Raw genomic sequence first — 12,417 nt, 5'->3', positions numbered from 1 at the left:
CTTTTTTCTTTCTTCGTCTTGTGCAGCACTTCATCATTTGTATGAAAACGTGCTACAGAAATAAATGTTGCTGTTGTTGACTTGCGGAAGAGGCAGAGTGGTGTTGTGCCCCCTTTTTTTTCTTTTTCTTTTTTTTTTTGAAATGAAACGGAATGCCAGCCTTCTTCACAGTACTTGTCTGCAACTGTCACAGAGTCTGTTATATATACTCGTACAGTGAAACCTCGGTTCACGAACGTCTCGGAACACGTACAAATCGAGGTACGACCAAAAAGTTTGCCAGACTTTTGCATCTGTTCATGACCACACACTCGGGTGACAAACAAGCCAGTTTCGCTTCTGGTTCATACGCGTCGATGATTTCCGCACGTGCTCATTCTCTCCCTGTACATTGTTCTTGGTCAGACGTGCGTGCCTTCGCTGTGAACTCTTTATGCTCTTTTCGTGTGCTTTTGCATTAAGTTTGCAATTAATCATGGCCTCTAAGCAATTGAAGAGTGGTAGTGTTCGTTAGAAGAAAACTGAAATCGAATTAAAAAATGAAATTATTGAAAAGTATGAGCGTGCAGTCCGTGTTACTGATCTTGCCGCCGAGTACAAGAAGTCAAAATCTACGATTTCGACTATTCTAAAGCAGAAAGAGGCCATTAAAGCAGCTGATGTTGCAAAAGGAGTTACAATGTTAACCAAGCAGAGGCCTCAAGTGCTGGAAGAACTGTTTAGTGTGGCTGAACGAGAAGCAGCTTGAAGGGGACAGCGTAAGTGAGGCGATGTTATGCGAGAAACCCAGGAAGATTCATGGCGGTTTGCTGTAAGGTTAGTTTTCTTGGTTGTTTATGGTTAGTTTTTGTATAAATTACGGATTTTTCAAATTTTCATTTTTTTCCCTGTGCTTAGAACTCATTAAAAAAATGTTTAGAGCGAGCGGTTTGTAAGGCTGTAGTGTGAACTCCTGCAATGTTAGTTTTCTCTGTTCAAGGTTTTCTCCGTGTTATTCAATGTTTTTACATTTAGTTTACTATTACGCTGTTCATTCTATGCTGTAATTAACTATATTTGTGCCTAAAAATCTTTAAAAAATATATATTTACATACAGCTCATACGGTCTGGAACGGATTAATTGTATTTACATACAGTCCTATGGAAGAAGTGAGTTTGGGGTTCCACTGTATTTGTATGGCTATGTAGATCATTTGTGAAAGTCCCTACTGGGACCCTGAATTTAACCCTTAAACCTCCGGAACTCTCTATAGTTGGCTCCCAATGCAATATGCCAGCAGGCCAGAACCGAGTATATTTGGCAACGTACATTCGTTGAACGCCACAACTAGTTCCCAGTGCAATCTGCCAGCATGCTGGAGCTGATCAGTGAGTGCCGTACATTCTTTGAGCAGCCAGCTCATGACCACTGGCGTCAGTCTGGGCACCAGAACCGAAGTGATGTTAAGTCAGGCAGGTTTTCCCGTATAAATAGGTTTAGAGCACCCCACCACCCCTTGGCCTAGCGGGTAATTACCTAAAACTTGGTCCACTCAGGTGTGTGACAGTACATTTAAAGAGGAGGAACATGGTGGTGAACGCAGCAAGACCAGAAGATGTGGTAAACCACAGGCGACAACTGTGCTGGATGGTTGCAGAATTCTGCCCTTGGTGAAGAAGAAACCCCTTCGCGACATTTAGCCAAACCAAGACCACGCTTTGGGAGGTGGGCCTATCATTGTCATAGTCTACAATCAAGAGAGGACCTCATGAGAGTAAAGACAGAGGGTTTACCACAAGGTGCAGACCACTGGTAAGTCTCAAGTATGGGAAGGACAGATTAGACTTTACCAGAAAACATTTTTTAAAAGCCCGTCCAGTTCTGGAACAGCTTTCTTTGGATTTCTGAAGTGTAAAGGGCTATGCTGTCTGCTCAGATTCAGACAAATGTGACAAAACCGAACGTACGACACTTCAATGAGCCAAAACATACTGCGACAGAAAGCCAAGTGCTTTTCAACACAAAGAAGTAGAATATTCTGCAATGGCCAAGTCAGTCAACTGACGTCAACCCATGCATTTCACTTGATGGCAGAAAGTCCAACAAACAAACAGCACCCGAAGACAAACCGCCTGGCAAAACATCAGTAGGGTGGAAACCCAGCACTTGGAGATGGCCAGGGGTTCAAACTTCAGGCAGTCAATGACTGGAAAGGACTTTCAACCAAATATTGACAAATGATCTTTATACGGTATTTGTGATTATGGTTGTTTGCTCAAATACTTTTGACCCCCTGGAAATGGGAGGACCTTGTATAAAAATGGCTGTTTTTTCTAAATGGCTCATACAATATTTTTGTTAATTCCCTTAAATTAAAGCTGAAAGACTACACTTCAATCACATCTTGATTGCTTTGTTTCAAATCCATTGTGGTGGCGCATGGAGCCAAAATTAGGACAATGGTGTGTCTGTCCATATACTTATGGACCTACCTGACCGTATGAAAGGAACTAGTCCAGTGGATCACGGCTGTTACTTTAAAATGAATGAATTCTTCAACAAGCAGAATCCCACAATCCACAATTATTGACACCCTTGGGAAAGATGGGTAAAAAGGTTATAAAAATTCAGTTTATGGTGAAATGCCTTAATCTCACAATAACAAAATGAGAGACATGCAACCTTTAACTGATTGTAAATTTATTTATGAGAAAAAATAGTCCCTCATCGAGCCCTGCGGTGGGCTGGCGCCCTGCCCGGGGTTTGTTTCCTGCCCTGCGCCCTGTGTTGGCTGGGATTGGCTCCAGCTGACCCCCGTGACCCTGTAGTTAGGATATAGCGGGTTGGATAATAGATGGATGAGTGGATGATCCCTCATCAAGAAATACGAGGTGTGGCAGAAAAGTAATGAGACTGATTTTTTATTTACCAAAGTTTTTCTTTTTTTCAAACATCAATGTTATCCCCTTCAAAGTAGTTCCCTTGGGCAGCTACACACCGATGGAGACGTTGTTCCCACTGTTGGCAGCAGCGCTGGAAGTCTTCAACCGCTATGGTCTTCAGCATGTCCGTTACACTCTTCTGGATGTTTTCTAAAGTCCCGAAATGACGTCCTTTGAGGACATTTTTCAGTTTAGGAAAAGTCCACAGACTGAGGTCAGGTGAATAAGGGGGCTGGGGAACCACAGGAATGCCTTTTGAGGTCAAAAATTCTGTTATGGAGAGGGCAGTTTTTCGGCACCATTTTGGCACAGACCTTTCGCATGTGCAAATGTTCAGTCAAAATTTGATGAACGGTAAATCTGTTCAAATTTAATTGTTCACTCAACACGCTTAATGTTAAACGACGGTCTGATCTCACAAGAGTGTTCACACGTTCGATGTTTTCATTGGTTTTCGAAGTTGAAGGCCTCCCTGAACGATGTTCATCTTCAACGTGTTTTCTGCCTTCCAAAAATGATTTGTGCCAGCGAAAAACTTGAGCTCGGGATAAAGAATGTTCCCCATAGGCCTGTTTTAACTTTTCAAACGTCACACTTGCCGTTTAATGGCACAACGTTGCTCCAAATTCCGCTGTTCCATTTTGCGTAACGCACAACCAAAAACACAACTTCGCTAACAGCAGTCACAAAAATCACGTAGTTAACGGAAGGAGTTGAAACTGGCACTGAGCTATGGGAGGGCACTGATACCCGGGCTCTATCAAGGACAACAGCGCAGCGTTGCCAGATCACTTGCAGTGTTGCCAGTCTCATTACTTTTCTGCCACACCTCGTACAGGGTGTCCACAAAGTCTCTTTACAATTTCAAGATTTTATTAAAAAAACAAACAAATCTGTGGAAATTGTTACAAAATGAGGAGTAGATGTTGAAGTTTGTTTTTTGCCTCATTTAATACACCTCTACATGGGCACCATTAGTGACGGTGCTCGATTTCTTGCCATGTTCTCTGTAGCATAGCGTCATCGATTGTGGCAATGGATCTCTTGCTTCAGGTCATTAATGTTCCGTATCTTTGTTCGATACACAATATGTTTAACAGGGGAGAGAGATCTGGTGACCGAGGTGGCCAGGGAATTGCGCCACCCCTTCCAATCTGATTTTGTTTCAATAAACCACATTGTGTCTTTTCTTGAGGAGTAGCCATTTTTTAGGGGTTTATTCAACAGCCTCTTTTTCATCACCAGGGTACCTGAAATACACAAATGCAATGTGATTACAGACTTTGATAACGACTGAGTACATAGGACAAATTTGATTAACATATCTCATCAATCGCCTTTTTAGTAATTTTTTGAAATTGTAAAGAGACTTTGTGGACACCTTGTATTTATTTTTAACAAAAACATGTGCTACATTTGGGGTGCCAATAATTGTGGAGGGGGCCCTACACATGGACACAGAAACTCATTAAGGGGACACTAAGAAGTCTATAGACACGTGGACTAAGTGACCACGGAGTGTGGTAGACGGTAGGAGTTGCCTTGTTATTTTAGAGACGTTAGGTGGGCAGGATTGGCATGCTATGTTGGGCTGAATGGCCTGTTCTCGTTGAAATTGTTTTAATGTTAATCTTCATGCTGATAGTTACTGAGTGACAGCTGCCATCACTTAGGTGACAGTGTGACATGCGAGTCCTGCTGTCACGGAGAAGTGGTTTCCAGTGACCTGTGTGCCGGCAGGGCTCTGTAACCTGCATTTCTGCGCCGCCCAGGCTCAGTGGGTGCGTCACCCTGCTGCACTGCTTTTTTGTTTGCCTTTTCCTGTTGACGAGGTCTTTGTGAATTTTGTGTACAGCAACTTGGCTGCTAATGAATGTTTTCCAGTGCGTGTTTCATTGTAGCTTCAGTCTGAACGTCTGAGTCGTCGTGCGTATTCGTGCTTTGTGCTTTTATTGTTGAGAACGATTAATTAACCTAAATTGTTTCACTTTCATTTGTAGGTGACCTGATTTGGTTTTGACCTTGGAGAAGAGTCTGAAAAGCAGAATGTGACCCCATCGACGGCTACGTCTGCTTTGGGTGTTTGAATGGACCAGGTCTGCAAGGGGTCGTCGTTGCTGAGGGCCGTGCACTGCGCTGTCCTCCTGCAGCAAAGCACGGAGAAAGCAGGTGGTACAAATGCACTGGCGCCTGAGCATTGTGCATCCCTGTCCTAGGGATGTTTGAAGCAAGATCCATGAATGTTGAGCAGAAGGGAACAGAGACCATCACAGGTATGGGTCTTTAATCCAAAGGCTGATGAGGATTTTCAAATGAGACCTTCTGCACAGCACAGCATGCACTATGGGGAATGTAGTATATATAAAGGGGAAGTAGAAACCAGAAAGCTCCACTTATGCCAAACCATATCAGAAACCCAGATAGTGCTGGTGATTGAATTACTGGGGCCGTATTGCCATCAAGCCAAACGATTCCATCCCATCTTTAAAATGTCCAGTACTCTAATGACATTGGCTTGTACTCAGGTGCTGAGGTGGAATGGCGTTCTTCACATTCTCACTTATGATCCCACGCTTTGTGTTCTTCTCTTCAACAGATGTATCCTGTAGTGAAAACATGTTGGAGGACAGGCTTGTTGACCTCCTGGAAGAGCAGTTTCCTGATTATCGTCTGCAGGCAGACTCCCTGTACCTGTATGACAGTCAAGACTGGGACCACCCAGCTGCCCGCTCTAAGGACACGGCCTTGAGCGCCCTGTCCCCTATCCTGGCCGAAGAGACCTTCCGCTACATGAGTGAGCACTGCTCTGCTCTTTCTCCGTCTGGCTACCAGTAGCAGTCATGCAGTGAACTTCGGCAGAAGTTGTTAAAGGATAAGTTTGGTATTTTTCAACTCCAATTTTTTTCTTCACAATCATGATATACAGTATATTAATTTCTCTTGAAATTATGTTCTAAAGGGAAGCATATTTTATACATTTTAAAAAACCACTAGCCTGCTGTTGCATTTTATAATGGAGCTCATGAATACCAGGGTCCCGTTGTAAAATAACGCCTTAAAACTTACCGAATATGTCTACTTTGAAATGGCAAAGGTTTCGATTTAAGGAAACGTGCCTTCCATGTTTTTTAGGGATGCTTGTAACAACAAAAGTAAATTGAAAATACTACATCATATCACTCACAGATTCTTAGTGCTGTTTTCTTGACGTAAGGATACTTTACTTGCTCACTTCTCTGCTTACATCTGGCACGGTGGGTGGTGTTATGACACCCCCCTCTCACCAAGCTATAGCCCGTGTCACTGATGGCAGGGACGCCTCTTCACTGTATGGACCGGGACGCTAGATGGCAGCACCCCTGGGTGGCAGAGGTGCCTCAGATTCCCGCAGGGCTTCATGGGAGATGGAGATCTCTACAACCCTGTTGGGATCCGGGGGTGCCGCCAGAGGTTGCTGCAGTTGTTCCTGAGCCCGTGTGGGCGATTCTTCCGCCACACCCAGAATTGCAGGCAGAAATAAGTGGGCTATAAAAGGAGACAGCAGCCACCACTCCGGGAGCCAGAGTTGGGAGGAGAGGGACTAAGCTTGCCAGAGAGGAGTGGAGGAGAAGTTAAAGAGAAGTATTGGGATTGTGATTGATCGAGCCTATTGGACTGTGTCGTGGGGACGGGGAAGACGTTCCACACGAGCGAAGAAAAATAAAAACTCTTAGTGTGTCTGTCTGTGTCGGGTCGAGCGCTGGTATAGTGCCTCTTATTGTCACACCTGCTTATTATTCTGCTTTTGCTTCTGTGATTGTTTCTTCAGCGCTAATGTTCTGTCGTGCCTTGTTATAACAGACAGATGTGCACACAAATTACATTATCATATTTTCCTTAATGGTGTCTACGTTTTGCTCATTACATTCCGTGTTGGTTTTTTTTTTTTTTTTTGCATAGCCTAGGAGCACATATTTGGTGAGCTTTAAGGCTTTTTTTCACAATGGGACCCTGGTACCCATAAGTCCATTTTAAAACGCAAGAAGAGTTACTTTTTAAAAATTATAAAATATGCTTCACTTTATAAGGCAATTTTATGTGGCAAATTTAATATATGTCATGATTGTGAAAAAAATTATTTGTCTTGACAAATCCCAAAGTTATCCTTTAAATAGACTCATTAGGGTAGGCTGGTGGTGACCATTGTGGTCCAGAATCCAGTTAATGTTGTAGTGCAGCTATTAAAGGAATAATCCAAACTGAAATTATATTTTTTAGATGTTACCCCATGTAGTTTGTAGTGATGGCCGAGAAAACATTTTAATCTCACGTTTTCATGTAGAACAGAAATGGCAAAGTTTCTGATGTAGTAGGTGCCTATAGTTACCAGTGCTGGACAATGTCAAGTAATATCAAAAACTTCCATGAAAAAAAATCTTACATTAATAAGGTCACATAATCCACACATCAAGTCATCCAGTCACATGGTCACAATTGGGTAAACATGCATGTTTGCTAAAATGTAAAAAAAACAAATGCCTCTGCGAAACGCTCTTCTGAACGAAAATGGTATGCGGCCAGACACAGACAAGCATTTACAGTAACAATCTGTTACTTATATTTATAATGGCGATCGTCAGCTGGGGTAACTCGAGATTATTTAGCAGCCATTTGTGAAAGGTGAGTTGGCGTACTGCTTGTTGAAGCATCTCCGATATGCACAGGTGTGAGGCGAGTCCTCTTTCTGATGACGTTTTCATTTGCTTTTCTTTAAGGCTACGCTTTTTTATTTTTTATCACCTCAAGTGCAAGCTTAGCCAATGAATAAGCTGTTAGTGGGCCGGATTCCTGACCAATGAGTGATACGAGGAGGCGTGTTCCATTATCCAGCAAATACAAATGTTTTTGTCCACTGTGAGCATACAAGTGGATGACTTGACAAGTGGATTATGCAACGAGAGTCACATGAGGTTTTTTCATGGACTTTTTCAAACTGTTTGCTGATGTCCTGCATTGTTCTACATAGATGCCTATCCTATCAGAAACTTTATTATCTCTGTTTTTCACAAGATTAAATATTTTTCTCGCCCATCACTACAAGCTACAATTTGGTAAATAACATATAAACAAAATGTCATTTTTGGGATGAAGTACCCCTTTAAGGCCTGGGTGGCTTGAGTGAGAGTTTCAGACAGGCGTGTCCCTTCTTTGCCCTTCTCAGTGGTCTCCTGTATGTATGGAGTAGTGAGATTTCACTAGATGGGCGTATATTGGAATGTTTTACGGCTGCAGAGATCAAGTGCCCTTTGATGGCCATTTCAGGATGTTCCTCACACAGGCAGCTGTCAGCTGGTTCAAATCGTTTCAGTGGATACAAGGCTGACTGTAGAGGGCCTAGATACTATCACGGGCCATGTTCCTTTAAGTGGGTTTACTTATTTACGCTCTGCTGCACCTCCCTGCCAGTGACTTCAGTGCACATCACTTTATGCATGGCTTTGTTATCTGCCTGATGAACTTTACTTGCATGCCTGGGCTGTTTTCAGAATAGACATGTGACATTTAGTCTGAACAGATCTCCTCACTTCCTGTTCACTAAACTGGGTTTTAAACCTTCCAAATCATGTGTTGCACAACACTCCCTTTTCTCTACCACCTATGTGTCCTTTCATGCCCCTCATACCTTGTAGTATTTACAGTCTCGACACGTGTTGTACGCTCACTGCTTATCACTACTTACGGTTTCCAAACTCTCAGAATCAGTCCACTGGATTGCATTTCACTTTGTGCCTTCAGCTGTGCCCTGGTGCCTGTTTGTGACATTCAGATCCACAGTGACACCTCTGTCTCAGCCCGTCATCAGCACAGTGGTAGCTTACTCCTTTATGCCGATTGCCTTTCATTTGCTCTCCCATTGCTTCCCTCTTCTTCTAGCTTTCCTTTCTTTGGAGCCTTCATATTCCAACTGTCTATCCTGAGGTAAACTGTTTCTATGACTCGTGTTATATTTGGCCTAATTTTCCTGCAGTGTCACCTGAGCGAGTAAAAGTTGGAGGTTACACTCCTGGACAAATTTGTTGGTACTGCTCCTCAAAAAAAAGAAGAACCGAATAATAACTTGAAATACAGTAACTTGAAACTCGCAAAAGTAACTGGGATTCCATCATTTTTTATTCCGTATTTAATAAAAAACAGTGTTTACTTTAGAATTTTGATTCATCAGAATCATATATCAAATAATAACTTTAATTTTGGAAAACAAATTTATGTGTTTCTCTCTTCTCGGCTTGACTATTGCAACTCATTACACACTGGAGTTAATCAGTCGTCTCTTGCTGTTGCCAGGCTTCTAACAGGAACACAAAAATGGAATCGTATCGCACCAAATTTAGGTTCTCGTCACTGGCTTCCTGTTCACTGCAGGATCAAGTTTAAAATCTTACTATTTATTTTAAAGTCCCTGAATCATTTAGCTCACGTTTTTCTTACTGATCTCCTTCACGGTCACTGAGGTCCTCTGTCCAGAAGTTGTTGGTCGTTCCGAGTTCTGGACTTAGCTTAGAAGGGGCCTAAGGTTTGGGACAGTCTCCCTTTATAAATTAGGTCAGCACCAACTTTGGTCACTTTTAAATCTCACCTGAAAGCCTTTCTTTTTTCCTTTTTATTTTATTCATACTATTACTTATACTATTTATTTAATCAGTTTTTTGCATATTTAGTTTATCTGTATATGTATTTATGGAAGCTGAGCAGCACTTTGGTCAACTTCTGTTGTTTTAAATGTGGTTTAAAAATAAAACTGACTTGACTAACACTAATGAAAATGCCATGGGGACAAATGATGGGACCCTTAACCTAATAATTTGTTGCACACCCTTTAGAGTTTGCACTCGCTGCACACAAGTGAGTCCTGGACTCTCCATGAGACTGTCCACAGGTCATTCGGCCCACTCGTCCTTAGCAAACTGCTCCAGCTCTGTCAGGTTTGAAGGGGTCTTCTCCAGGCTGCATGTTTCACTTCTTTCCATAGATGTTTGATGGAATTCAAATCAGGGCTGCTAGATGGCCACTTCAGAATAGCCCAGTGTTTTGTTTTTAGCCATTCTTGGGTGCTTTTAGCTGTGTGTTTTGACCCGAGACAGAGCTTTCTAACACTGGGCAGGACATTTTGCTCCAGACTGTCTTGATAGTCTTGAGATTTCATTGTTCCATGCGTAGACTCAAGGCACCCCATGCCATACAAATCAGCCCCAAAACAAGCGAGCCTCCTCCATGTTTCACGGTTGCTTTGACGTTCTTTTCTTTGAATGCATCAAAGTAGACATCAAGCTGATGCGACTTGCCAGGAAAGCTCCGGTGTTGTCTCATCTGTCCAAAGCACATTCTACCAGAATCTTTGTGGCTCATCCATATTCATTTTAGGAAATTCCAGTCCGGCTTTTTTATGTTTTTCTTTCAACAGTACAGTCCTCCTGGACTTTCTTCTTTGGAGCCCACTGTCACTCAAACAATGCGATCAGACAGTGTTGGACCTTGACTTTGGAGTTCAACTTGTGTCTCTTTGGAAGTTGTCCTTGGCTTTTTGCACCCATTCTCACTAAGTTTCCTCCTGCAGCTGCGTCCAGGGAGGTTGGCTACAATCCCATGGTCCTTAAACTTTTTCATAATATTTTCAATTGTTGTCACAGGAACATTAAGCTGCTTGAAGATAGTGGTCTTCTAGCCTTTGTCTTTGACATGCTTGTCTATCATTTTCTTTCTGATCTCTCCTTTGCTTTCATTGGTCCATTTTTATTCCTTGGTGGGACACACAATGACACCAAACAGCAAAGTGACGTCTTTTCTCCATTTAAAGTGGCTGAATAACTGGTTACACGATTGGAGACGTGCATAATATGAATTCAAGGAAACGGCGAGTTTCAAAAATCACTCGAATCCAATTATTTAGGAACTTTTCTAGGGGTACCAACAAATGCGTCCAGGCCATTGTAGAAGATCTTTGCAGAATAAGCAACACTTGATCTCTTGTCACACTTGCTTTGCTTTACTCGATGAGACATCAAAGGTGTGCAGATGGACAGGAGACAAGTGCTTTTCATTTATTCACATATCAGGAGGCATGCTGTGCTTTTTCATTGAGCTGTAAGGAGACTGGCCAATTTCTCCACAGCTCCACTTGTTAGAATGTTCTGACTGGTTAATGCATTTTGAGGCACAAACTACGTGAGTTTCTTGATTTTGTTTCAATCCAGCATATTATAACACGTTGGGGCTCAGATATACTCTAAACAACACATGTCATGTTCCGTGCACAAGCACACCGAGGGACTTGAGCCTAAATCTGTATTTAACATACTAAGGAGTTCAGTACAGACACACCACAGCACCTCATTTTGTAATGTTCTGGAGTCAAGCTGGACTTCAGTGTCACTCTGTGTACGCCAGAGCCAGGCTGTGGGGTCTCAGACTCATCCTGTGTACACAGAAGATTCTCCTGACCACCACCATATAAAGAGCATAGATTTACTGTAGGAAGCCCGCCCCACAGCTGCTTTTACCCATAGGCTTGTTGCCGGACAGTGGCACTCTCTCTCTCTCTATTTGTTAATTTTCATTTCAATGCTGACCTAAGGATTTTTATCTGCAGTCCTCAGCTCAGGTCGTGTGGAGCAGATGACCAAGACGTACAGTGACATCGACATGGTGACTCACTTGTTAGCTGAGGTAAGAGCTGCGTTGTGGTCATGCCATTTGTTTCATACTTTATAACGCAGTTTGATCTGAAGAATGTTTTCCTTTCTATGTGCTCTGTAGAGGGACCGTGACCTTGAGCTTGCTGCACGAATTGGCCAATCTCTGCTTCAGCGTAACCAGATTCTGACAGAGCGAAGTGAATCCCTTGAGGAGCAGTTGGCACAAGCCTGTGACCAGGTGAGTCCAGCTGAATTTCAGGCTGCCTTGATATTTGGCCTTAATGAAATGGATGCCCTAGCAATGAGGAGTTAATGTGAGTTACTGCACCTTGTTTAGCTGGGTAGCTGGCACCTGAGTACCATTTTTGACTTTTGAAAGGATTGCCTAGTCTTGATGGTGATGCTTAGTGGACGTGACACAATGTTGTGTGGCGTCTAGATGTGTTTAATGAAAGGGTCCTAATGTTTGTGAATGGTCAGGAGTGGAGTCCTTGGAGGGTGTGAATAGAATAGAATTATCATACTTGAGTACAGTGAAATGTGGCATGACATGTTTCATAAAAACAGCAATATATCAAAAGAAAATACCTCCAATTTACATATATACAAAAGAAAGAGCAGTAAAACAATAAGTAGCAATAGGTAAATAGATTGAGCCTTTGAAGGCTGAATTGTGTGTGAGTGTGAGTGTGTGTGAGTGTGTGTGTATAGTAACAGTCCAAAGTGGGGTTTAAATCAGTCCTTGGCAGTTGGACAAGAAGGCCACAGGCCTGAGTAAAAAAAAGAAATACTATAAAATCTTGTGTAAAATGCTGACAGTTT

At 42.6% G+C, this 12,417-nt stretch overlaps 1 protein-coding gene across 1 annotated transcript in view; it reads left to right on the top strand.

Moving 5' to 3' along the window:
• The window catches only part of trak2 (trafficking protein, kinesin binding 2), a 63,458-nt gene that overhangs the window by 30,881 nt on the left and 20,160 nt on the right, over positions 1 to 12,417 (top strand). The window contains exons 2-5 of the mRNA XM_039757795.1: positions 4,924 to 5,196; positions 5,520 to 5,717; positions 11,550 to 11,626; positions 11,717 to 11,833. Coding sequence (XP_039613729.1) covers positions 5,142 to 5,196; positions 5,520 to 5,717; positions 11,550 to 11,626; positions 11,717 to 11,833 — 447 coding nt within the window. The 5' untranslated portion in view covers positions 4,924 to 5,141. The remainder of the gene's footprint in view (positions 1 to 4,923; positions 5,197 to 5,519; positions 5,718 to 11,549; positions 11,627 to 11,716; positions 11,834 to 12,417) is intronic.

The sequence above is a fragment of the Polypterus senegalus genome, chromosome 6, assembly GCF_016835505.1.
Source record: "Polypterus senegalus isolate Bchr_013 chromosome 6, ASM1683550v1, whole genome shotgun sequence".
In the NCBI taxonomy this organism is placed as follows: domain Eukaryota; kingdom Metazoa; phylum Chordata; class Cladistia; order Polypteriformes; family Polypteridae; genus Polypterus; species Polypterus senegalus.
This window is presented reverse-complemented; position numbering and strand designations above follow the sequence as displayed.